Raw genomic sequence first — 25,599 nt, 5'->3', positions numbered from 1 at the left:
GAACCAGAGGAATAACCACGATGTACAAATCAAAAAGCATAGAGGGGCTTATAATGAAAAGTTATGCTCCTCTGTCCTACCTTAACTCCATCTGAAATCCAGGCTGGCTCCCTATGATCAATTCCTTTGACTTTTCAGTTCTCTGGGTAGATTTCTTTTTCTTTTTGAGACGGAGTCTCAATGTTGCCCAGGCTGCAGTGCAGTGGCGGGATCTCTGCTCACTGCAAACTTCTCCTCTCGGGTTCAAATGATTCTCCTGCCTCAGCCTTCCCAGTAGGTGGGATTACAGGTGCCTGTCCCCAAGCCCAGCTAATTTTTGTATTTTTAGTAGAGACGAGGTTTTATCATGTTGGCCAGGTTGGTCTTGAACCCCTGACCTCAAGTAGTGATCCACCCACCTCAGCCTCCCAAAGTGTTAGGATTACAGGCATAAGCCACCACACCTAGCCTGAGTAGGGCTTTTTTTTTGAGTCTCGCTCTTGTCGCCCAGGCTGGAGTGTAGTGGTACGATCTGCAACCTCTGCCTCCCAGGTTCAACTGATTCTCCTGTCTCAGCCTCCTGAGTAGCTGGGACTTACAGATGTGCACCACCATGCCTAGCTAATTTTTTTATTTTTAGTGTAGACGGGGTTTTACCACGTTGGCCAGGCTGGTCTCAAACTCCTGACCTTAGGTGATCCGCCTGCCTCGGCCTTCCAAAGTGCTGGGATTATAGGCATGAGCTACCACCACACCTGGCCAGGGTAGATTTCTTATACAGCTATTTCTTGTTTTATCAACTTTTGTTTAAGCCCTGCTATGGCAATGAGAACCAAGCTCACTTAACCATTTTCTCACCTCCCTTTTTGAGTCCCGAGTTTTATTTCCCTATAATTTAAAAATTATATAATTCTATGCTTTGTCTATAGGGTGATTCTAAAAGTTGAAAATCAATGTCATTATTTTTATTATTTTTGAGACAGAGTTTTGCTCTTGTGGCCCAGGCTGGAATGCAGTGGCGCGGTCTTGGTGTGCTGCAACCTCCACCTCCCAGGTCCAAGTGATTCCGTCTCAGCCTCCTGCATAGCTGGGATTACAGGCATGTGCCACCACACCTGATTTTTGTATTTTTAGTAGCGACGGGATTTCAGCACGTTGGTCAGGCTGGTCTCAACTCCTGACCTCAGATGATTCATGCGCCCTGGCCTTCCAAAGCATTGGGATTACAGGTGTGAGCCACCGTGCCTGGCCCAATGTTTCTATGAAAATGTAAATATTTTTCTCTGTAGCACCTAGTCCTTTGCTAATAGGGCTCTTTTTTTTTTTTTTTTGAGACAGGGTCTTATTGTGTCATCCAGGCTAGAGTGCAGTGGCATGAACATGGCTCACTGCAGCATCTACCTCCTGGGCTCAATCCTCCCACTTCAGCCTCTGAAGTAGCTGGGACCACAGGTGCACATCACCATGCCTGGCTAATTTTTGTGTTTTGTAAAGATGGGGTTTCGTCGTGTTGCCCAGGCTGGTCTAGAATTCCTCGGCTCAAGCATCCTCCTGCCTCAGTCTCTCAATGTGTTGGGATTACAGGCATGAGCCACCGTGCCCAGCTAACAGAGCACACTTACACAACTTTCTGTTTTTAGTGGTGTTTCTAATTGCCTTTCATTTTTATCCCTGACATTCTTCGGCTTAATCATAGCCTTATGTTTTTCTGTCTTAAACAAATTATCTAATGTATGAGTCATTTTCTTGCTCTACTGAGCCTCTGGGGAGTGCTCCATTCTCCTGCTAGGATTTGGACTGCTGACATTTTACAGCCTGCTGTACAAATGTCACCTTGGGTCAGAGTAATTCTCATTGCTTTCCTGAACCTCCTGTTTTCTGAACTCAAATAAACAAAAATTTCTGGCCAGGCGCGGTGGCTCACGTCTGTAATCCCAGCACTTTGGGAGGCCAAGGCAGGGGAATCACGAGGTCTGGAGTTTGAGACCAGCTTGGCCAACATGGTGAAACCCCGTCTCCACTAAAAATACAAAAATCAGCTGGGCATGGTGGTGGGCACCTGTAATCCCAGCTACTTGGGAGACTGAGGCAGAAGAATTGCTTGAACCCAGGAGGCAGAGGTTGCAGTGAGCCAAGATTGTGCCATTGAACTCCAGCCTGGGCAACAGAGTGAGACTGTCTCAAAAAAGGAAAAAAAGGCCGGGCGCGGTGGCTCAAGCCTGTAATCCCAGCACTTTGGGAGGCCGAGACGGGCGGATCACGAGGTCAGGAGATCGAGACCATCCTGGCTAACACGGTGAAACCTCGTCTCTGCTAAAAATACAAAAACTAGCCGGGCGAGGTGGCGGGCGCCTGTAGTCCCAGCTACTTGGGAGGCTGAGGCAGGAGAATGGCGCAAATCCGGGAGGCGGAGCTTGCAGTGAGCTGAGATCTGGCCACTGCACTCCAGCCCGGGCGACGAGACTCCGCCTCAAAAAAAAAAAAAGGAAAAAAAAAAAATTTCTGGCCCAGCTCAATGGCTCATGGCTGTAATCCCAGCACTTGGGGAGGCCAAGGCTGGTGGGAGGATCGCTTGAGCTCAGGAATTCAAGACTAGCTTGGATCATAGCAAGACCCTGTCTCTAATTAAAAAGATGCATCACGGCCGGGCGCGGTGGCTCACGCCTGTTAATCCCAACACTTTCGGAGGTCGTGGCGGGCGGATCACCTGAGATTGGGAGTTTGAAACCAGCCTTGTCAACATGGAGAAACCCCGTCTCTACTAAAAATACAAAATTAGCCGGGTGTGGTGGCACATGCCTGTAATCCCAGCTACTAGAGAGGCTGAGGCAGGAGAATCGCTTAAATCCAGGAAGGCGGAGGTTGCAGTGAGCCGAGATGGTGCCACTGTACTCCAGCCTGAGCAACAAGAGTGAAACTCCGTTTCAAAAAAACAAAACAAAACAAAACAAAAAGATGCCGCCTTTATTTTTTTTTTTTTTTGAGACTGAGTCTCGCTCTGTCGCCCAAGCTGGAGTGCAGTGGCGCCATCTCGGCTCACTGCAAGCTCCACTGCCCGGGTTCACGCCATTCTCCTGCCTCAGCCTCGGGAGTAGCTGGGACTACAGGCGCCCCCCACCATGCCCGGCTAATTTTTTTTTTTTGTATTTTTAGCAGAGACGGCGTTTCACCATGTTAGCCAGGATGGTCTTGATCTCTTGACCTCGTGATCCACCCACCTTGGCCTCCCAAAGTGCTGGGATTACAGGAAGATCATTAAAAAGGAAAAAATTTGTTTCCTTATCTTTTGATAGCACATATTTTTTTTTCTTCTCAGATGGAGTCTCACTCTGACACCAAGACTGGAATGCGGTGGCGCAATCTCAGCTCACTGCAGCCTGTGCCTCCCAGGTTCAAGCGATTCTCATGCCTCGTCTCCTGTGTAGCTGAGACTACAGGCGTGCACCATTATGCCCGCCTAATTTTTGTATTTTAAGTAGAGATGGGGTTTCACCATGTTGGCCAGCATGATCTTGAACTGCTGACCTCAAGTGATCCACCTGCCTTGACCTCCCAAAGTACTGGGATTACAGGCATGAGCCACCGTGCCTGGCCAATAGCACACACTTTTGAAAAATACCTGCCTAGAAAGGATGTCCTGAGTCCTCACGTGACTGAAGATGTATTTATTCTGCCTCTACACTTGACTGGTTGGTTGCAACTGACAATCATTTTTTCTTAAACTTTTAGATTTATTCTTCCATAATCTTCTAGCACTAAATGTCATAGCAGAAAAATCTGACACCAATCTAATTCTTGTTTCATAGATTGTCTGTTTTATCTAAGAGTTTCTTTTATTCTTAGCGTTTGGAAATTTTATAGTGATGTATATAGGGGTGAGTCTTTTTCCATTTGTCCATCTGGTTTATAAGGTTTATCAACTGTCCCCCTTGCTCCCCCCCACCCCTTATAGAGTGCAAGGGCCTTAATTTATTCACTGCTAAATTCCCTGTATCTGGCGCGCACACATCGGGTTCTCAAAAGTCATTTGCTGAGTGAAGGAATTTATTCTGCTAGAATTTAAAGTCCTGTGACTATCATCAGCTCAGCAAAATCTTCTTTCATTCTTGTTTTTTTTTTTGAGACAGGGTCTCACTCTGTCACTCAGGTTGGAGAGCAGTGGTGTAATTACAGCTCACGGCAGCCTTGAACTCCTTCCTGGGCACAAGTGATCTTCCTGTCACAGCCTCCTGAGTAGCTAGGACTACGGGTATATGCCACTATGCCCAGTTAATTTTTAAAATTTTTGTAGAGACATGGTCTCACTGTGTTGACAAAGCTGGGAATTCCACCCCCCCATCCCCTACCGTGAGAGTCTCATTGTCACCCAGACTGGAGTGCAGTGGTGTGATCTTGGCTCACTGCAACCTCCGCCTCCCAAGTTCAAGTGATTCTCGCGCCTCAGCCTCCCAAGTAGCTGAGATTACATGCGTGTGTCACCACACGTGCCTAATTTTTGTATTTTTAGTAAGAGACAGGGTATTCCCGTATTGGCCAGGCTGGTCTTGAACTCCTGATCTCAGGTGATCCGCCTGCCTTGGCCTCCCAAAGTGTTGGGATTATAGGCGTGAGCCACTGCGCCTGGCCACTTTGTGAATTTTAAAAAAAGACTTTAAGCAGATCAACGACAATCCCAGCAATTTCCCAATATTTTGTCTGTCCACTTCTCCCTGCCAGATATTTAAAGTTAAATTTACCATAAACTGCACTGGTTGAATCTTGAGACAGAGTAGTATAAAGAGAGTGAAGAGCTGAATTAATTCAGAACACTGAACCCATTTGCTCACCTGCTAGCTTTGAATCCTTTCAATTTCTGTACAAAGAATGATTCAAGAACTTCTGCACACTGGTAAAACGGGGAGTCACTTGGATTGTAGTAACGACAGTTATCAAAAATTTTGGTCATATCTGCCACAAATTCTGTCAGCTTTTCATAATATCGTCTTTGTACTCTTTCTTCCATGGTGGCAAGGTCTTAAAAACACAAAATGTAAAACATTTTCAGAGCCTTAAGGATTTTCCAATGTGAATATTCTCTGAAGTTCTAACAAATATGTATGTTTACTTTGCAAGCAGTCCTGGAACCAGGCTGGTTCACCCTGGAGGTTATTTTGCAATTCATGAAGAACAAAAGAGTACTTTTCCAATTTTGTTTCCGACTGAGGTTCTAAAATATAAATCCTGGCTGCTGATAAGAAGGTTCTTTTACTTTCAGTTAACTGCATAGAATAGTCCTTCATTCAAATGGTTTGAGATCAAGGAAACACACCAACATGATCTATACATATCTAAGTATAATACATTTTTACATGCAAACAATTTAGTATATGTACAAAGAAAAGGTGGGAATCCAGAATTAAGAACAAAATCTCTATACTAGTGGCTTTATGATCCTTGCATTGTACTTTAATAACATCATACTGCTTTCTTTATTCATTTTTATTGTCACCTTATATTTGTGACAAAGTGATACGGTCTTACCATTCATGACTGCTATGATAAGTGTCCACTTAAATGTAAGGGAAAAATATCAGCTGATACGAATATTAGTATGTAATAGTACAGGCAGTATGTAGAAAGGAGAAAATCATTATGGTGACAGATGTGTGTAATATTGTGAAATATATATTTGGTCTTTGTCCCAATTTCCTGACACTTAGCTCCTAACACGGTTGGAATCTCCAGAGTGATAACAGTTTCTTTTATATGTTAATGACTGGTGGCTGGAATTCCCTAGATAGCTTCGGAATGGGGGATGGTCACCGGAAAGACCTAGTCAGGATTAGAGGGTTGGGACTTTCAGTCCCATCCCCCAACCTCCGGAAGGGAAGAGGGGATAAAGGTTAAACTGATCACCAATGGCCAAGGGTGTAATCACTCATGCCTACGTAATGAAGCTTCCCTAAAAACCCAAAAGGACTGGGTTCAGAGAGCTTCCTGATACAGCTGAACGTGTGGAGGTGACTGGCAGGTGGTGTGCTCAGAGAGGGCATGGAGACTCCACGCCCCTCCCCACAGCGTTGCCCTGTGCATCTTCTCCACTTGGTGTTCGTCGGAATCCTTTGCAGTGTCCTTAATAAACCGGTAAGCCTAAGTAGGTGTTTCCCTGAGTTCTGTGGGCTGCTCCTGCAAATTACTGAATCAGGAGAGGCTTGTGGGAACCCTGATTTATAGCCAGTCAGACATGCAGGAAAAACAACCTGGGGATGGCAATTAGCATCTGAAGAGGGGGTAATCTTGGGGACTGAGTCCCCAGCCTGTGGAATCTGACCCTATCTTCAGGTACATAGTGTCAGAATTGAATTGAATTAGAAGACACCCAGTTAGGGTCTGAAGCAGACGACTGGATTGGTTGTTCATGGGGAGAAATCCCCACCCACTTCTTGGCGACCAGAGGTCAGCAAACAGAATTCTCCCATGTTGATTGTAGTGACAGCGCACAGGAAAACAAATTTGTTTTTTTTTTGCTGTAGAGCAGGCAACTGCTTTGGAATGTACTGACTGAAATAAATCTACCTGAAACAACATTGATCCTAGGAGAACGTTGTGCTTGAAATAAAATTCTGTATACAATTTGACATAAATATCTGAGACAGTGAAAGGCCAATAATCTCCAATCAATCTAGGGTGCACAGACAACACATTCCAAACTAAAGCTTAGTGAATATTCTTGAATTTGAAAGTGACTTGAAAGTTCATCCAATAAGTAAAAGTACTAGAATACCTAAGAAACAGCTGAAAAGTAAAAGTAATGAGAGAGAATCTTATCTGTCAGACATTAAAAACTATTCTAAAGCTGTGATAACGCAAAGTGTGGCAGCATGCAGAACACCACAAACACTAACGGAGACAAGTTCAAACCAGGAACAGATTTAACTGTATCTAGTGTAAGAATTTCACGTATGTTAAGGATGTCCCTTCAAGTCAGTAGGGAGAGGAGTTCATTCATAAATGAGGTTGCAGCCGGGGTGGCTCACGTCTGTAATCCCAGCACTTTGGAGGCCAAGGCGGGCGTATCACCTGAGGTCAGGAGTTCTGAGACCACCCTGGCCAACACAGAGAAACCCCGTCTCTACTGAAAATACAAAAATAAGCTGGGCATGGTGGTGCATGCCTTTAATCCCAGCTACTAGGGAGGCTGAGGGGAGAATCCCTTGAACCCAGGAAGTGGAGGCTGCAGGGAGCCAAGATCGCACCACTGCCTGGGCGACAGAGCGAGACGACGTCTCAAAAAACAAAAGCAAAAACAAAAAAAGGGTTTGAGGCAACTGCCTATATATCTGGAAAAAAAAAATTCTATCTCATTATATGCCAGATAATTCTGGGTTTATTAAAATCCAAGGGCAAAAATTAAAACCATAAAAAGAACTAGGAGACAAAACACTGTAAATGTAGTAACTGAGCTATATATACAAAAATGATTAAAATGGCAAATTTTGTTACATATATATTTTAGTACACACACAGACACACAAACACACTACTCTTTGAAAGCTCCAGTTTATGTAGTTTAAAAAACAAATGTATAAATGTGAAGAACTGTGAAAATACACATAGCTTGATTCCAAGCAAGACTTGGCACATAAATGCTGTAGGTTCATGTAAGGTGTACAGGAAAGAGCGAACTAGGATATTCTTGGTTCATACTTATATTATGTGCTGATTACTACTGCTTGACGAATTTTCATTTTAATAAAATATGTGAATAATGCTTGGACACTGAATGGTTCCAAGTTAATTAGGTATCCCTTAAAGTCCTAGAACACATAGGTGAGTATATATCATGGAGGAGGAAAAAGACTCCAAGCATGACGCCTATTTATGATTAATAGATATGACTCCAAAAAATGTTAAAAACTACCATATGCCAAAAAAATCATAAAACTTTTACTTCTCTTTAGTATATAAATAGCCCTTAAATAGCCAGACGTGGTAGCTCATGTCTGTAATCACAGCACTTTGGGAGGCAGAGGCGGGCGGATTACCTGAGGTCAAGAGTTCGAGACCAGCCTGGTCAACCAACATGGTGAAACCCCATCTCTACTAAAAATACAGAAATTAGCAGGGTGTGGTGGCGAGCGCCTGTAATCCCAGCAACTCGGGAGGCTGAGGTGGAAGAATCGGTTGAACCCGGGTGGTGGAGGTTGCAGTGATTCAAAATCATGACACTGTGCTCCAGCCTGGGCAACAGAGTGAGACTCCTTCTCAAAAAATAAAAATATAAAATAAAAGCCTTTAAATAATACTGATAACAATATAAATGTCTCGAGAGAAAAATAGAAAAAATATGTAAATAGGAAACTCTTACATAAAAACACTTTCTTTGACAAAGTAGCAGAAATTAAAAATGATAACACTGGCCTATTAACAGAAGTTACCTGTAGGGGACAATATGGGAGTAGTGGTAAATATTACATTTTATATCTCTGTAACATCTGCATTTGTACACCATAAAACACACTACTTTTGAAATAAATATATTCAAAGACAAAAAATATGCCCCTCAAAAGAGTGATAATACTCAGTGTTTTTCAGGAGTGCAGACAGAATGCTATAGATATACACAATTAGTGGAAGCTGGTTCAATTTGCTAACGTGTAATTTTTATCTTTTTTCTTTTTCTGTTTTTTGAGATGGAGTCTCGATCTATTACCCAGGCTGAAGTGCAGTGGCACGTTCTTGGCTCACTGCAACCTCCGCCTCTTGGGATTAAGCAATTCTTCTGACTCAGCTTCCTGAGTAGCTGGGATTACAGGCATGCACCACCATGCCCAACTAATTTTGATATTTTTAGTAGAGACGGGGTTTTGCCATGTTGGCCAAGCTGGTCTTGAACTCTTGACCTTGTGATCTGCCCGCCTCAGCCTCCCAAAGGGCTGGGATTACAGGCATGAGCCACCGTGCCTGGCCCTGAAGTGTAATTTAAAAATAATTCTTTTTTTTTTTTTTTTTTGTGACAGGGTCTCACTCTGCAGCGCAGGCTGAAGTGTGGAGGTGTCACAGTGATGAGCCACCCTTGCCTGGCCTGGACACTGTTTTTTGTTGTTGCTGTTGTTGTTGTTTTAAAAAAAGCCTAGGCCAGGCGCGGTGGCTCAAGCCTGTAATCCCAGCACTTTGGGAGGCCGAGACGGGCGGATCATGAGGTCAGGAGATCGAGACCATCCTGGCTAACACGGTGAAACCCTGTCTCTACTAAAAAATACAAAAACTAGCCAGGCGAGGTGGCGGGCGCCTGTCGTCCCAGCTACTCGGGAGGCTGAGGCAGGAGAATGGCGCAAATCCGGGAGGCGGAGCTTGCAGTGAGCTGAGATCCGGCCACTGCACTCCAGCCTGGGGGACAGAGCGAGACTCCGTATCAAAAAAAAAAAATTAAAAAAAATAATAAAAAAATTTTAAAAAAGCCTAAAAAGGGCCAGGTACGGAGGGTCACGCCTGTAATCCTAGCACTTTGGGAGGACAAGGTGGGTGGATCTCTTGAGGTCAGGAGTTCAAGATCAGCCTGGCCAACATGGTGAAACCCTGACTCTACTAAAAATACAAAAATTAGCTGGGTGTGGTGGCGCACGCCTGTAATCCCAGATACTCAGAAGGCTGAGGCAGGAGAATCGCTTGAACCAGGGAGGGAGAGGTTGCAGTAAGCCAAGACAGCGCCACCGCACTCCAGCCTGGGCGATACAATGAGACTCCGTATCAAAAAATAAACCAAAAATGTATACTACATCCCCGCTACTCAAAAGGCTGAGGTGGGAGAATCACCTGGGCCTGGGAGGATGAGGATGCAGTGAGCTGGTGATGGCACCACTGCACTCCAGCCTGGGCAGAACAACAACAGCAAAGCCTCAAATGTAGTTAGACCCGTTCACCTGGAGACTGTTTTTTTAGAAAAAACAAGTACAGGCAGATGTATAAACAAAGATGTTCAGTGACATGTTGTTTTACTAGCAAAAACTACACACAACAAAACTAGGGATGAGGGGTATTAATTTTTTTTTTTTTTTTTTGAGACGGAGTCTCGCTCTGTCCCCCAGGCTGGAGTGCAGTGGCACGATCTCAGCTCACTGCAAGCTCCGCCTCCTGGGTTCACGCCATTCTCCTGCCTCAGCCTCCGGAGTAGCTGGGACTACAGGCGCCCCCCAGCACGCCCGGCTAATTGTTTGTATTTTTAGTAGAGACAAGGTTTCACCGAGTTAGCCAGGATGGTCTCCATCTCCTGACCTTGTGATCCACCGGCCTCGGCCTCCCAAAGTGCTGGGATTACAGGCGTGCGTCACCGTGCCTGGCTGGGGGGTGTTAATTTTAATTTCATATAATTAAAAATGATGTAGGTCTGTAACAGCTGATGTGAAAAAGTATTAAGTTTACAAAACACATTACCGAACATGATAATTCATTTAAACTTATTTCTATTTAAGAAAATAAAAGTTGCCGATTTTGTTGGTTCCCTTATACCCTCAAAGAAAATTACTATTTTCAGTTTAGTCTATATTGTTCCAGACATTTTCTATGCATTTCTAAACACATCTAGGTACTCTTAGAAAATAAATGTTTACTGCTTAAAATCTGGGTACTGCTCTGTAACTTTCACTTCTTTTCCCAACAACATGTTTTGGGAGATCGATATTATTATCTTTATTTACCTACTTAGGAGATACAGGAGATTATGTTTAACTCAGTGTGGATATGTATCTGTATTTTATTATTATGTTTGTGGGACAAGGTCTCGCTTTGTTGCCTAGGCTGGAATACAGTGGTGTGATTATGGCTCACTAAAGCCTCTATCTCCCAGCTGAAGCGATCTTCCTGCTTCAGTCTCTCGAGTGGCTGGGATCACAGGCATGAGGCACCAGGCCTGGCTAAAATTTTTTTTTTTGGAGACAGACTTTCACTCTTGCTGTCCAGGCTGGAGTGCAATGGCCCAATCTCAACTCACTGCAACCTCCACCTCCCGGGTTCAAGCAGTTCTCCTGTGTTAGCCTCCCAAGTAGCTGGGATTACAGGCATGTGCCACCACGCCTGGCTAATTTTGTATTTTTTTTGTAGAGATGGTTTCGCCATGTTGGTCAGGCTGGTGTTGAACTCCCAACCTCAGGTGATCCACCCGCCTCGGCCTCCCAAAGTGCTGGGATTACAGATGTGAGCCACCGCACCAGGCCATTTTTTGCTATTTATTTATTTGAGACGGAGTTTCACTCTTGTTCGCCAGGCTGGACTCTGCCTCCTGGGTTCAAGCAATTCTCCTGCCTCAGCCCCCTAAGCATTTTATGTTTTCTTGTAAAGACAGGATCTCACTATGTTGCCCAGGCTGGTATTAAATTCTGGGGCTCAAGCTATCCACCTGCCTTGGCCAAAGTGCTGGGTAAGCCACCATTTGGGGTTTATCTTGGTATTAAAAAAAGCAAAAACAAACAGGAAAATCAGCTCTTCAAGAAAATAATTTTGGTTAAATAAGCTAAGGTATATTCAACTAATGGACCATAAAAAGCCATTAAAATCGTGGGTTTTTGAAGAAGATTTACATAGGAAAATGTTTGTATTTACTGTATGATATGAATTTTAACACCCATGCATACAAGAACACACCAAAAGTAATGACTATCTCTTTTTTTTTTGAGACAGAGTTTTTCTCTGTTGCCCAGGCTGGAGTGTAGTGGCATGATCTTGTCTCACAGCAATCTCTGCCTCCTGGGTTCAAGTGATTTTTGTGCCTCAGCCTCCTTAGCTGGGAGGCTAATATCCTCCATGATATATACTCACCTATGTGTTCTCCTAGGACTTTAAGGGATACCTAATTAACTTGGAACCATATAATGTCCAAGCACCTGCCACCATGCCCAGCTAATTTTTGTATTTTTTTTTTGTAGTAGAGATGAGGTTTCACCATGTTGGCCAGGCTGGTCTTGAACTCCTGATCTCAAGCAATCTGCCCGTCTCAGCCTCCCAAAGTGCTGGGATTATAGGCATGAGCCACTGTGCCTAGCCCCGGCTGACTTAAAAAAAATTTTTTTGGAGAGACAGGGTTTTGCCATGTTGTCCAGGCTGGTCTTGAAATCCTGGGCTCAAGCCATCCGCTTGTCTTGGTCTCTCAAAGTGCTGGGATTATAGGCATGAGCCACTGTGACCAGCTTATCTTCTTTATTTATTTTGTTTATTTTTTATTTTTTTGAGACGGAGTTTTGCTCCTGTTGTCCAGGCTGGAGTGCAGTGGCACAATCTTGGCTCAGTGCAACCTCTGCCTCCCAGGTTCAAGCGATTCTCCTGCCTCAGCCTCCCGAGCTGTGCAACTATGCCGGGCTAACTGTGTACAGTATTTATTTTCTAAATTCTTTTTCTTTACTTTTTTTTTTTTTTTGAGACGGAGTCTTGCTCTGTCACCCAGGCTGGAGTGCAGTGGCACAATCTCAGCTAACTGCAAGCTCTGCCTCCCAGGTTCACGCCATTCTCCTGTCTCAGTCTCCCGGGTACCTTCTGAATGGCGACTACCCAAATTTGAAATATGTACAATGATTAACTCCTTCCATTTTCAACATCGGGAGAACAGAGGTAATAACTACTTGTTTATGTTTGTTTTTCAGAGACAGTCTTCATTTATTTCCTCTTCATGTTTCCCCCTCTTTGAAGCTGCCATGAAACACAAACTCTTCTCATTTAAAAAAATGCTTAGCTGGCTTTTGGAACATAATTCTTTCATTAGCGGTAAGTGATCCTTTGGAAGCTTTTAACTACGTTTTAATTTTTCTAATTTCTTTTGCAGATAAATTATTTTTTAATACAATCATTTGTAGCCATTAGTGTTGATACAATTACTTGTGGCTGCTATTACCATTTTTTTCTGGGAAATGAGGAGTATATTCTCTCTAGTTCATCAAATTTGCTCTCCTTCAGAAAAAGATGAAGCAGAACTGAATGGAGAAGGATGAGAGGATCAAATAGACCACAACTCAATCACTAATTTCACTCATTCTTTTATAAAGCTGCATAATACTCCAGTCAGACAACATTTGATATAGCTACGCTATTGATGGCTACTTATTTCATTTCCAATCTTTTTTTTGTTTTTTTTTTCTGAGATGGAGTCTCGCTCTGTCGTCCAGGCTGGAGTGCAGTGGCACGATCTCTGCTCACTGCAAGCTCTGCCCTCCTGGGTTCACGCCATTCTCCTGCCTCAGCCTCCCGAGTAGCTGGGACTACTGGCGCCCGCCACCACACCCGGCTAATTTTTTGTATTTTTAGTAGAGATGGGGTTTCACCGTGTTAGCTGGGATGGTCTGGATCTCCTGACCTCATGATCTGCCCCCTCGGCGACCCAAAGTGCTGGGATTACAGGCGTGAGCCACTGCGCCCAGGCCTTTTTTTTTTTTTTTTGGACGGAGTCTCGCTCTGTGGTCCAGCCTGGAATGCAGTGGTGTGATCTCAGCTCACTGCAACCTCTCCCTCCCGGAGTGCTGGGATTCCAGCGTGAGCCACCCCCCAATTTCCAATGTTTTTGTAATTATAAACACTGCCACAATGAACATACTTGTGTGCCTGCAAATCCTAAGAAATGAAACTGCTGGGTTCAAGAGTATGCACAATTGGCTGGGCGTGGTGGCTCACGCTTGTAATCCCAGCACTTTAGGAGGCTGAGGGGGGCGGATCACGAGGTCAGGAGATAGAGACCATCCTGGCCAACATGAAACCCTGTCTTTATAAAAAATAAAAAATTTAGCCGGGTGTGGTGGTGCGTGCCTGTAGTCCCAGCTACTCGGGATGCTGATGCAGGAGAATTGCCTAAACCTGGGAGGCGGAGGTTGTAGTGAGGTGAGATCACACCAGTGCACTCCAGCGTGGCGACAGAGCAAGACTCTGTCTCAAAAAAAAAAAAAAAAAAAGACCGGGCGCGGCGGCTCATGCCTATAATCCCAGCACTTTGGGAGGCCGAGGCGGGTGGATCACAAGGTCAGGAGATCGAGACCATCCTGGCTAACACAGTGAAACCCCATCTCTACTAACAATACAAAAAATTAGCCGGATATGGTGGCAGGCACCTGTAGTCCCAGCTACTCGGGAAGCTGAGGCAGGAGAATGGCATGAACCTGGGAGATTGTGTCACTGCACTCCAGCCTGGGCAACAGAGCGAGACTTCGTCTCAAAAAAAAAAGAGTATGCACAACTAAACTTTAATAGATACTACCAATTTACCCTCCAAAGTGACCATACCAATTTATCCCCTACCAGCCTTGCTAAAAATATTCTAAGATATTAATTTTATGAATAAAACTTCCACTGAGACTTCTGAAGAACTTCATATTCAACTCATGTACTTACCCATAGGTTCCTTAATAACACCATAATAATCTGGTGCATCATTAGGATCTACTGGTTCAAGGAAAGGCCAGGCCATCTTATGGGCCTATAATGAAAAAGTAGCATCATTATTGTCAGTGAAAACACTAATTCCATTTAAGTTTCTCACCTGAGTTACTACATCAATGAACCCAAAAGTCAGTCTTAAATGTGATACATGAAATACTTTATATTAGGTGATTTCTGCTCTAGTAATAAGTTACCTAAGATGAGTTTCCTCTACAATAATGGTACTCAAAGACTGGTCAGAAGACCTTGTGTGGGGGGGTGGAGCACAAGCTTAGAAGTCACAAAATTAGTATTCTGAGCCCTACATGATGAGCTGTCACTGAGGATGCTGGCATTGCAATCGCTTCTCCAAACAGGTGGAATGGGTTCAAAGTGTGGAGTCATTACCACAGCTGGTTAATGATGAGGTGGCAGAGATGTGTCCTTAAATAACATTCAACCACAAATTGAGACTATGATTCTCTTTTTAGTTACTTCAATTCTTGTGATTATGATAACAATAGGAGAAAGTTTCAATCCAGTGCACTATATCCTTTTATTTCCCCCCATTTTTTTGAGATGGGGTCTCGCTCTGTCATCCAGGCTGGAGTGGAGTGGTGTGACCATAGCTCACTGTAGCCTCCGGTGCTCAAGTGATCCTCTCACCTCAGCCTCTTGAGTAGCTGGGATTATAGGTGCGTGCCAACATGTCCAGCTAATTTTTTTTTTAATGCTTTGTAGAGATGGGGTCTCACTTTGTTGCCCAGGTTGGTCTCTAACTCATCAACTCAAGTGATCCTCCTGCCTTGGCCTCCCAAAGTGCTGGTATTATAGGTGTGAGCAGCCACACTGACTTTCTATGTCTTCAGTACATCTGTATCACTTGCTAATCCTGCAAACCATCCCCATCCTGTTTTTCTTTCTTTTTTTGAGACGGAGTCTCGCACTGTCACCTGGGCTAGAGTGCCGTGGCTCGATCTTAGCTCACTGCAACCTCCACCTCCCGGGTTCAAGCAATTCTCCTGCCTCAGTCTCCCTAGTAGCTGGGATTACAGGCATGCGCCAACGCACCCAGCTATTTTTTGTATTTTTACTAAAGAGATGGGGTTTCATCCTTTTGGCCAGCCTGGTCTCGAACTCCTGACCTTGTGATCCGCCCACCTCAGCCTCCCAAAGTGCTGGGATTAGGGAGTGCGCCACCGTGCCCAGCCCCCTTTCTGTTTTTCATAAGGAAAAGAATAACTATAATTTTTTTTTTTTTTTTTTTTTTGAGATGGAGTCTCACACTCTCACCCAGGTTGGAGTGTGGTGGTGCCATCTCCGCTCACTGCAAGCTCTACCTCCCGGGTTCACACCATTCTCCTGCCTCAGCTTCCTGAGTAGCTGGGACTACAGGTGCCTGCCACCATGCCTGGCTAACATTTTGTATTTTTAGTAGAGACGGGGTTTCACCGTGTTACCCTGGATGGTCTTGATCTCCTGACCTTGTGATCCACCCGCCTCGGCCTCCCAAAGTGCTGGGATTACAGGTGTGATCCACTGCGCCTGGCCAAGAATAACTATAATGTAATCATACTGCTTCTCAATCCATGGGGGTGAGAGGAAGTTTCTTTAAAAATAAAATGTATAAAGAAGTGAGTCATGTCAACATTCTTGTGAGTGTGAGATAAGCTGAGGTGGTGTAGGGATATGGTAAAGCTCATGACACTGGCACATGAAGGACTGAAGTTTGTCAGGCACTTCACTAGACTAGCTGGGAGTCAGTAAATAATCACTCTAAGACTGGAAACTTGAAATCCTAGAAATCTTTCCAAAATTATGCTGGCTGATTTCATTTTCAAATGCTGCACACAGAGGGGTCTCACCTGTAAGGAACGGAGCACCCTCTTCAAACCCTCATAATCCTTCTCTGTTAGTGGCGTGAGCACTGTCATGGCATCCTCTGTTGACTGGCACTGTGGACAGACATACTCATCAATGAGCTCTGCCTCACTTTGCAAGATGCCAACGCAGCGCCCATGGTACCAATTCTGACACCGATCACAGCCAATATAAAATCTGTAAGATCCGAAATGGAAATGTGAGTTCAAAACAGATGGGATGATGTTACTTATAATAAAGCATGCACCTGAAAATTTGCTAAACCCTGGGATACAAAATAGTTTGAGTATTATGGTTTTAATACGTTCAAGATTGGCATTCCAGTACATTAATTTAGTATTTTTTGATGTTAAGAACAAGCAGTAAAAAAATTTATAAGAACACTGTGTAATATTAGAGAACAAATTTAAAGATAAATATGGAACATTTAATTGATTTTAAAGCTGAAAACAAAGCCAAAAATCTTTCAACTAGTACTGTACCATATGGGAGTTCAAAATCCTATAAGCTAATAACAGAGTCTCAGAGCTTGTACCCATATTAGTGTTTTTCTAACCTACAATAAAGCACCATTTCAAACACTGATAAAGTCCAAACAAGTCAGGCTATTTTAATCTCATTAATTTCTATGTTACATATTGAAGAATCAAATCTACCATTAAACCACATTTTCCCCAATGTGTCTCAAACATTCACTATGAAGCAAGGTAAAATTTGAAGGGTAGGGAAAAAGAGAAAAATGAAAAGGAATTTGTAATGTAAGTGTATAATAAATGTAGAAAAAAAATCTGCTTTTTATTTTAAAATAAAAAAGTAACCAGTCAGAGCAATTTGGCTTCCTAAATTATTAAATATGATGCTCTTATCAGAACTCACTGTGACTCATCATAAGGTGTTCTGCAGATACAGTACAATTCCTCACTGCTGCCCTCTTGTGCCCGTTTACAATCATTACAGATGTACACATCCATTTTCTTAGCCTCCTTTTCTGTGATGCCAACACATTCTCCATGATACCAGTTAGTACAAAGATCACAGCCAATATAGAACCTAAAAGTATTCACAATGAAAATGACAATGTAATTGTCATTTTGAGCTGCAATGGTACTTAAATCTGTCTTCCCTGCCTTGCTTCACTTTTTTATAGGATAACTTCCTGCAATGAGTCAGCTAAACATTCCTGAATCCAACCATTCTACCCCTGGCAAACTCCAGTATCTGATGCTCTATCACGTGTGGACACATAAAGTCACTCACATCAGTTTCAACAAGTACACTGCTTAGTGAAATATGGGTCTTTAAAAACATACTGGAATTTGAAAAAAGAAACAACACATTGATGGTAATGTCTTCCTCTGAATGAATGTGTGTAAAACTATAACAGGCACAAAAACCAAAGCCAAAGAATCAAAGACTTACATCTGTCAAACCTATTCCACAGAAGCCATTTCAATATCAGGGCTATTTCTTAGATAGGTTTGAAAATGTATCTCGCAATTTAAATTTGAGAACAAAGCAAAGCGCAAACACCAAGTAGAAGTTACACTACAAGGAACATGCAGGTCAGCCAGGTGTAGAAGATAAATGGTCAAAATATGAGATGAAGAAGAAAACTAAGAAAGGTACATAGAGCAATTCAATCTCTACCAGGTTTTCTGAGTAAACATTGGAATTTAATCGAATTAAAAATAACCTCTCATAATGGAATATGGCATGGGCCAGTTTTCCTGTTAATGTAATGTTTGTGACAATGTGGACAGTGGCCTGGCTAATTAATGAGCAGGGAATGTGGAAGGAGCTGCTTCAGTTCAACACCGGGGACAAGGTGTGGAGAACAATGCAAGGATAGTTATCCGAAACCTGTGAGGGTCTACACTGCTTGGCAAGGCGGAGCTGTATAAGTGTGTGATTGTGGAGTGCAGCGTGGCCTCTGTAATAAACGACCTAGTCATTGACAAAAGGAAAAGTAAATGTAACAAACGCTTATACAGTGTGTCTACAAGCGTTGATAGGCACTGTGTAGGAACACCATGTCAAAGTCATAGTGAGAATTACCATGAATCACAGGGAACCAGACTGGCCTTGCCGATAGCATTGGCACTCTTAGTTCTACCAAGACATTTCTTGAGGAATGCCTCACCTAGAGGAATGGAAGTCGTCCTCAAGCTTCAAATTGACCTGCTTCATGAATGTGAAGGAATAATATATGGTTATGTAGTTTATCCTGTTACCACTAACTTTTTTTTTTCTTTTGTCTCGCTGTATAGCCCAGGCTGCAGAGCAGGGGCAGGATCACGGCCCCCCTGCAGCCTGGACCTCCCAGGCTTATGTGATCCTCCCACCTCAGCATCCGAGTAGCTGGGACTACAGGCATGCACCACCACGCCCGGCTTTTTTTTTTTTTTTTTTTTTTTTTTTTTGACGGAGGCTTGCTCTGTCTCCCAGGCTGGAGTGCAGTGGCATGATCTTGGCTCACTGCAACCTCAGTCTCTCAGGTTCAAGCGATTCTCCTGACTTGGCCTCCCGGGTAGCTGGGATTACAGGTGTGTGCCACCACATCTGGCTAATTTTTACATTTTTAGCAGAGACGGGGTTTCACCATGTTGGCCAGGCTGGTCTTGAACTCCTGACCTCAGCTGATCCGTCCACCTCGGCCTCCCAAAGTGCTGGGATTACAGGCGTCAGCTACCACACCTGGCCAATTTTTTTTGTACAGACGGGATCTCCCTGTGTTGCCCAGACCGGTCTCAAATACCTGGGCTCAAGTGATCCTCCTGCCTCGGCCTCCCAAAGTGCTGAGATTAGAGGCACGAGCCACAGTGCCCAGCACTTTTTTCTTTTGAACTATGACTCTCACATGATTTTCACTTCCACAGGTGGGGGTCCTCCTGAGATACTTTGTGTGTTATCTCCACAGAGTGATAGGCTATGTTCTGGAAGGATGTTCAGGACTTGAATTTCAGTTTTCAGTCATTCTCACTGGATTCCCAAACCAGCCTAGTTTGGGACAAGAGATTACGAAACACTCCTTAGAAACACTAACTCATCTCAACTAAAATAGGGAGTGAATGAACCTGGTATACTAAAGTGTTAATAATGACAAAATGAAAAATATAAAATAACACAAAATAATGAGACAATCTCAATGGAATGGGCACATGTATCTGTGTGCCTCATTTTATGCAATGTAGGTATTTCAAAGAAGTTGTGTGTGAAATCAATTTCTGTGATCTGAATACTCTAAACAGGCCAAAGAAGCCTTGTTATTTAAAGAAGTTCTGTAAGCACATCTTTTTAACTGAAAAAGTAAGGAAACTTCTGTTTCAGAAATCATTTAATATGTTGTGCTTAAAGTGAGGCACACTTGTATTAAACTAAGGAAAAAAGATCAGTGAATCAGTTTCTACTGTTTACATTATGTATAATTTCCAATGAGGTAAGATAATGAAAAGCGAAGATGCCTAAATTGATTTGTGTTTAATTCAGCACACAGCTCAATCTGCCAACAAAAAGTTTTCATTTGGCATTTGCAAACAGATGATCATTTAGACAGCGCCACCAAAGCAGCTTCCATGTTGCAACCTGAACATCATTAAAGGGACCACAATTTTATTTCAGGAATCAATTAGATATCCACTTAAGGCAGGCATTGAGCATTCCTAATTCTAATTAATTGATTCTAAATGATCATTTTTTAAAGCACAATCAAACTTTTTGGTCCTGTAAAAAGTATGGTGGTTAACTGTGGCTTTAAAAAGCTGGACTACATTTTAATGTTCAAAGTAGAAGTTAAATATTTTGTAAAATGATATTAATGACCAAAAAATGAAACTACATTTATGGTTTAGTGCCTCTATAATCTTCTTTATACAAGTCACAACTGTCAAAAACAGCTTCCAGCTGCCAAATTGTTGGACGTTATGCTTGAGGAATGGAACACTTTTTGTATTTTTCTGGCTTTTGTCTCTGATAAGAAAGTGGAAACTTTGACAAAAATATGAATTGCAGTATTTTAATACAAAAAACAACTGCCTAAAATAAAACAATTAAGAAACTAAACCACTCAAATTCAAAACCTCTGACCACTGATGTTCAAATGGTTTCCAGGATTTCATGTATTTACAGGGCTTTGAACAGATCCCAGAAAGGATGCTCTCCATTTTGGGCAACAGTAATACACGTCCTTCTCCAGACATCAATTACTCGCTGATTTGGAGTTAATTCAGAGGGAAGAGGAGAAAGCAAAGGAGCAACAGAAAGCTTCTTTTTGACAGAAAAGAATATAACAAAGGACAATCACAAACAGGTGAAATAGCAAATTTTACTTTACTAGCGTCAATGGTAAGAATATCACATGCAAGACCATGGATGAAACATTACTCTTAAATTTAATATTTTCATTTATATCATTCCCAAAATATTCATTTTCTTCAAAACTCAATTTTATAGCTAAACTTTCAAGACAAAAAACTAGAGCTCAAAAAGATCTACTCACTTAGATTCATCATAAGGCGTTTTACAGATACAGTAAAGCTTTGTGTCCTTCTTAGTTTCCTTTGAGGTAGTAGAGATCATTTTCTTTTTCTTGGACTTTGAGCTTGAGTCTTTTTCCTCTTCCCGCTTCCTCTTCTGGGAAGCTGCAGGTAAGGTGGGCGTGGACAGGAGGCCTGTGTGTTGCACAGCAGGTGGAGGGGGAGGTGAAGGTGGAGGGGCTGGAGGGGCTGGAGGAGCTGCCGTCACTGGGGGGCAGGGTACAGCTACTGCTGTGGACTGAGCCACCTGCATCAGGTCTTTTTCTTTCTTAATTTTCAGGTCTCTCTTCAGTTCTTCCTGTTGTCAATTAAAGACAATACAAGACTATCATTAGAGTCATGTAAATGTGTGATCTGGCCAGAAGACGGTACATTACCCACTCTTGTCAAAGTAGCTCCACAGTTCAGTCTAATGTGAGAGAATTTTAGTTAGTTGCAAACAAGAGTTTTCTTGTATCTTAAACCCAACTCAGACAATTAGAAAATGAAGACTATGAAAGAACAACTAGAAAGATGCTAGTTATCTTCAAAGGAGAGTTGACTGAAAGATGAGCCAAGTGGCTAGGAAGAGCGTCCCTCCTGGCTTGCCCCTGTCCCATCTGGGCTCTTTCTGTGATTGCTCAGAAGGTGATTGCAAGCATCCTCACCCGCTGGCTGCTTTCTTCTAGTTGCTCTTGCTCTCTGTCCTTACAGTGAGACTGGACATGAACTGGCCTTGAGACTGAAAATGTGGTCTGACCAGCATAAAGCAGAAAAGAGGCAGATTTGCCTTGTTTATTATGATGCTCCTATGTCTAGAATTTCAGACTGTAGGGAGAGTTGGGCAACATAACATGCTATCTTCTTTTTTTAAAAGATACTTTCTTTTCATATGTATACTTTTAGAGAAGGAGTTTTGCTCTCATCATAAGGCGCAATCTCAGCTCACTGCAACTTATGCCTCCTGGGTTCAAGTGATTCTCCTGCCTCAGCCTCCCGAGCAGCTGGGATTACAGGTGTGTGCCACCACACCCAGCTAATTTTTTTGTATTTTTAGTAGAAACAGGGTTTCGCCATGTTGGCCAGGCTGGTCTCAAACTCCTGACCTCAGGTGATCCACCTGCCTCGACCTCCCAAAGTGCTGGAATTACAGGCGTGAGCCACCGCACCCGGTCTCTCTCTTTTTTTTTTTTTTTTTTTGAGACGGAGTTTTGCTCTAGGCTGGAGTGCAGTGGCACCAATCACTCCAACCTCTGCCTCCCAGGTTCAAGCGATTCTCCTGCCTCAGCCTCCCAACTAGCTACGATTACAGGCACCTGCCACCACACCCAGCTAATATTTTTTATTTTTAGTAGAGACAGAGTTTCACTATGTTGGCCAGGCTGGTGTCGAACTCCTGACCTCAGGCAATCTACCCTCTTTGGACTCCCAAAGTCCTGGGATTACAGGCATAAGCCACACTGTCTGGCCCCTTCACATTTTTTTTTTTTTTTTTAAAGTTTTAATGAGCAGTGAGGACAACCAGAGGTCACTTTCGTCACCATCTTGGTTTTGGCCGGCTTCTTTACTGTATTCTGTTTTTTCTTTTTGAGATTGAGTCTCACTCTGTTACCCGGGTTCGAGTGCAGTGGCACAATCTCGGCTCACTGTGCCCTTCACCTCCCAAGCTCAAGTGATCCTCCTACCTCTGCCTCCCAAGTACCTAGGACCACAGGCACGTGCCACCAAGCTCAGCTAATTTTTGTATTTTTGGTAGAGACGGGGTTTCACCATGTTGGCCAGGCTGGTCTCGAACTCTTGACCTCAAGTGACCCACCTCTGCCTTCCAAAGTGCTGGGATTATAGGCGTGAGCCTCTGTGTCTGGTCAACATACTATTTTCTCAATATGCATTTTGCCATACTTTTTAAGCATACCTCTTCTGCTATCTAGTAGTATAACCTACTCTTGGAAATGATCAAAGCAAACTTTATTACCCTATGAACAAACCCATTGTAATTGGCATCCACAACACACTTGGTGTAAAGAAATCATAGCTATGACCAAGAGTATTTCTTATTTGGAGACAGTGTCTCACTTTGTCACCCTGCCTGGACCGCAGTGACACAAAAATGGCTTGCTGTAGCCTTGACCTGCCAGGCTCAAGTGATCCTCCCACCTCAACCCCTTCAAGTAGCTACAGGTGCTCACCACCATGCCCAGCTAATGTTTTTGAGGAGACAGAGTCTTGCTGTGTTGTCCAGATAACTCCTGAGTGCAAGTGATCTGCCTGCCTTGCCTCCCAAAGTGCTGGGATGACAGGTATGAGCCACTTGCACCTGGCCACAAAAATATTTCTTAAGGCCAGGCACGGTGGCTCAAGCCTGTAATCCCAGCACTTTGGGAGGCTGAGCCAGGTGGATCACAAGGTCAGGAGTTCGAGACCATCCTGGCTAACACGGTGAAACCCCGTCTCTACTAAAAAATACAAAAAGCTAGCCGGGCGAGGTGGCTGGCACCTGTAGTCCCAGCTACTCGGGAGGCTGAGGCAGGAGAATGGTGTAAACCCGGGAGGCGGAGCTTGCAGTGAGCTGAGATCCGGCCACTGCACTCCAGCCTGGGTGACAGCGAGACTCGGTCTCAAAAAAAAAAAAATTTCTTAAAATCTGACTTAGGCCAGGCACGGTGGCTCAAGCCTGTAATCCCAGCACTTTGGGAGGCCGAGACGGGAGGATCACGAGGTCAGGATATCGAGACCATCCTGGCTAACACGGTGAAACCCCATCTCTACTAAAAAATACAAAAAACTAGCCGAGCGAGGTGGCGGGCGCCTGTAGTCCCAGCTACTCGGGAGGCTGAGGCAGGAGAATGGCGTAAACCTGGGAGGCGGAGCTTGCAGTGAGCTGAGATTCGGCCACTGCACTCCAGCTGGGCGACAGAGCGAGACTCTGTCTCAAAAAAAAAAAAAAAAAAAAAAAGAAAGTAATATATACAAGATATATTCTAAAGTTGTTTAAAAATGATCGTCTTTGGGGGTTAGATTTAGAGATCATTTTTAGTTCATACATATATATGTACATATATATGTGTACATACGTGTGTATATATACATATGTACATATACGTATGTATATATACACACACACATATATATGTATGTATACACACACACACACATATATACACGTATATATATATTTTTTCAGACAGATTCTCACTCTTGTTGCCCAGGCTGGAGTGCAGTGATGCAATCTTGGCTCACTGCGACCTCCACCTCCCGGATTCAAGTGATTCTCCTACCTCAGCCTCCTCAGTAGCTGGGATTACAGGCGCCTGCCACCATGCCCAGCTAATGTTTGTACTTTTAGTAGAGACAGGGTTTCGTCATGTTGGCCAGGCTGGTCTTGAACTCCTGACCTCAGGTGATCCACCCACCTCAGCCTCCCAAAGTGCTGGGATTACGGGCGTGAGCCACCGCGCCTGGCCTTAGACATCATTTTTATTTGTTGGCTTCGAAGGGCAACTGACCAATTTATATATAAAGGATATAAACTACAACTATTCTCCCACTTCGTGTAGAATGTGGAAAGGAAACAGTGTGTGGCACACCTTAAATGATGCTAAACTTCTTCCTACAGTGTGTAAACTGGCTTGTCCAAAAGGCCAAAGTGCTTCTGTTGAGAAACACTGATGACCAATCTTCTCTTTGTGGTCCTGTGATACTGTGAAATACATATTTAATCTTCTTCCCTGTTTCCCGGCATACAATTCCTAAAACCCTCAGAATCTGTGAAATAAGATTTTTTTTTATGCTAATGATTGACTGACAGCTGGAGGCTCCTAGAGAGCCTCAGGATTGGGGCTGATTGTCAGGGCTTTCAGTGCCACCTCCCAACCTCTGAGAAAAAGAGAGAGAGGCTGAAGGTCAAGCTGACCACCAATGGTCAATGATGTAATCAATAATGACTATATAATGAAGCTTCCATAAAAACCCAAATTGAGGCCAGGCACAGTGGCTCACGCCTGTAATCCCAGCACTCTGGGAGACTGAGGCGGGTGGATTACTTGAGGTCAGGAGTTCGAGACCAGCCTGACCAACATGGTGAAACACTGTCTCTACTAAAATACAAAAAATTAGCCAGGCGTGGTGTCACACATCTGTAATCTCAGCAACTTGGGAGGCTGAGGAAGGGGAATCACTTGAACCTAGGAGAGGGGTTCAATGTTTATCTTGTAACTGACTATGTTACTAAATTTCTTTTTTTTTTTTTCCTTTTTGAGAGCTAGTCTCACTCTGTCACCCAGGCTGGAATGCAGTGGCATGATCTTAGTTCATTGCAACCTCCGCCTCTCAGGTTCAAGCAATTCTCCTGCCGCAGCCTCCCAAGTAGCTGGGACTACAGGCGCCCGCCACCATGCCCGGCTTACTTTTTTGAATTTTTTTTTTTTTTTCTTTGAGACAAGAGTTTCACTCTTGTTGCCCAGGTTATAATGCAACGGTACGATCTCAGCTCACTGCAACCTCCACCTCCCGGGTTCAAGCGATTCTCCTGCCTTAGCCTCCTGAGTAGCTGGGATTACAGGCCATGCTTGGCTAATTTTTTGTATTTTTAGTAGAGACAGGGTTTCTCCATGTTGGTCAGGCTGGTCTCAAACTCCCGACCGCAGGTGAACCGCCTACCTCGGCCTCCCAAAGTGCTGGGATTACAGGCTTGAGCCACTGTGCCCCGCTTTTTTTTGTACTTTTAGTAGAGATGGGGTTTCACCATGTTGGTCAGGATGGTCTTGAACTCCTGACCTCAAATGATCCGCTCGCCTCGGCCTCCCAAAGTGCTGGGATTTACAGGTGTGGGTCACCGTGCCCAGCCTTGAATTATAAA

At 43.7% G+C, this 25,599-nt stretch overlaps 1 protein-coding gene and 1 long non-coding RNA gene across 14 annotated transcripts in view; both read right to left on the bottom strand.

The window, feature by feature from the left end:
• The window catches only part of BPTF (bromodomain PHD finger transcription factor), a 150,446-nt gene that overhangs the window by 3,843 nt on the left and 121,004 nt on the right, over positions 1-25,599 (bottom strand). For 9 of the 13 annotated variants that reach the window (XM_026456754.2, XM_026456753.2, XM_026456761.2 and 6 more), the window contains 5 exons: positions 20,726-21,060; positions 17,107-17,280; positions 16,215-16,407; positions 14,323-14,407; positions 4,806-4,992 (listed from right to left, as the gene is read on the bottom strand). In XM_026456754.2, the coding sequence (XP_026312539.1) occupies positions 4,806-4,992; positions 14,323-14,407; positions 16,215-16,407; positions 17,107-17,280; positions 20,726-21,060 (974 nt within the window). The remainder of the gene's footprint in view (positions 1-4,805; positions 4,993-14,322; positions 14,408-16,214; positions 16,408-17,106; positions 17,281-20,725; positions 21,061-25,599) is intronic. The other 4 variants (XM_026456756.2, XM_026456762.2, XM_023211986.2 and 1 more) reach the window with 1 other exon arrangement.
• LOC116418484 lies at positions 12,728-14,316 on the bottom strand. Its single transcript, XR_004228530.1, has 2 exons — positions 14,091-14,316; positions 12,728-13,175 (listed from the first exon to the last, which is right to left on the bottom strand). It is a non-coding gene; the product is annotated as an uncharacterized LOC116418484 (long non-coding RNA).

The sequence above is a fragment of the Piliocolobus tephrosceles genome, chromosome 16, assembly GCF_002776525.5.
Source record: "Piliocolobus tephrosceles isolate RC106 chromosome 16, ASM277652v3, whole genome shotgun sequence".
In the NCBI taxonomy this organism is placed as follows: Eukaryota; Metazoa; Chordata; class Mammalia; order Primates; family Cercopithecidae; genus Piliocolobus; species Piliocolobus tephrosceles.
Note: the sequence above shows the minus strand (reverse complement) of the source record. Positions and strands in the feature narration are given on the sequence as shown.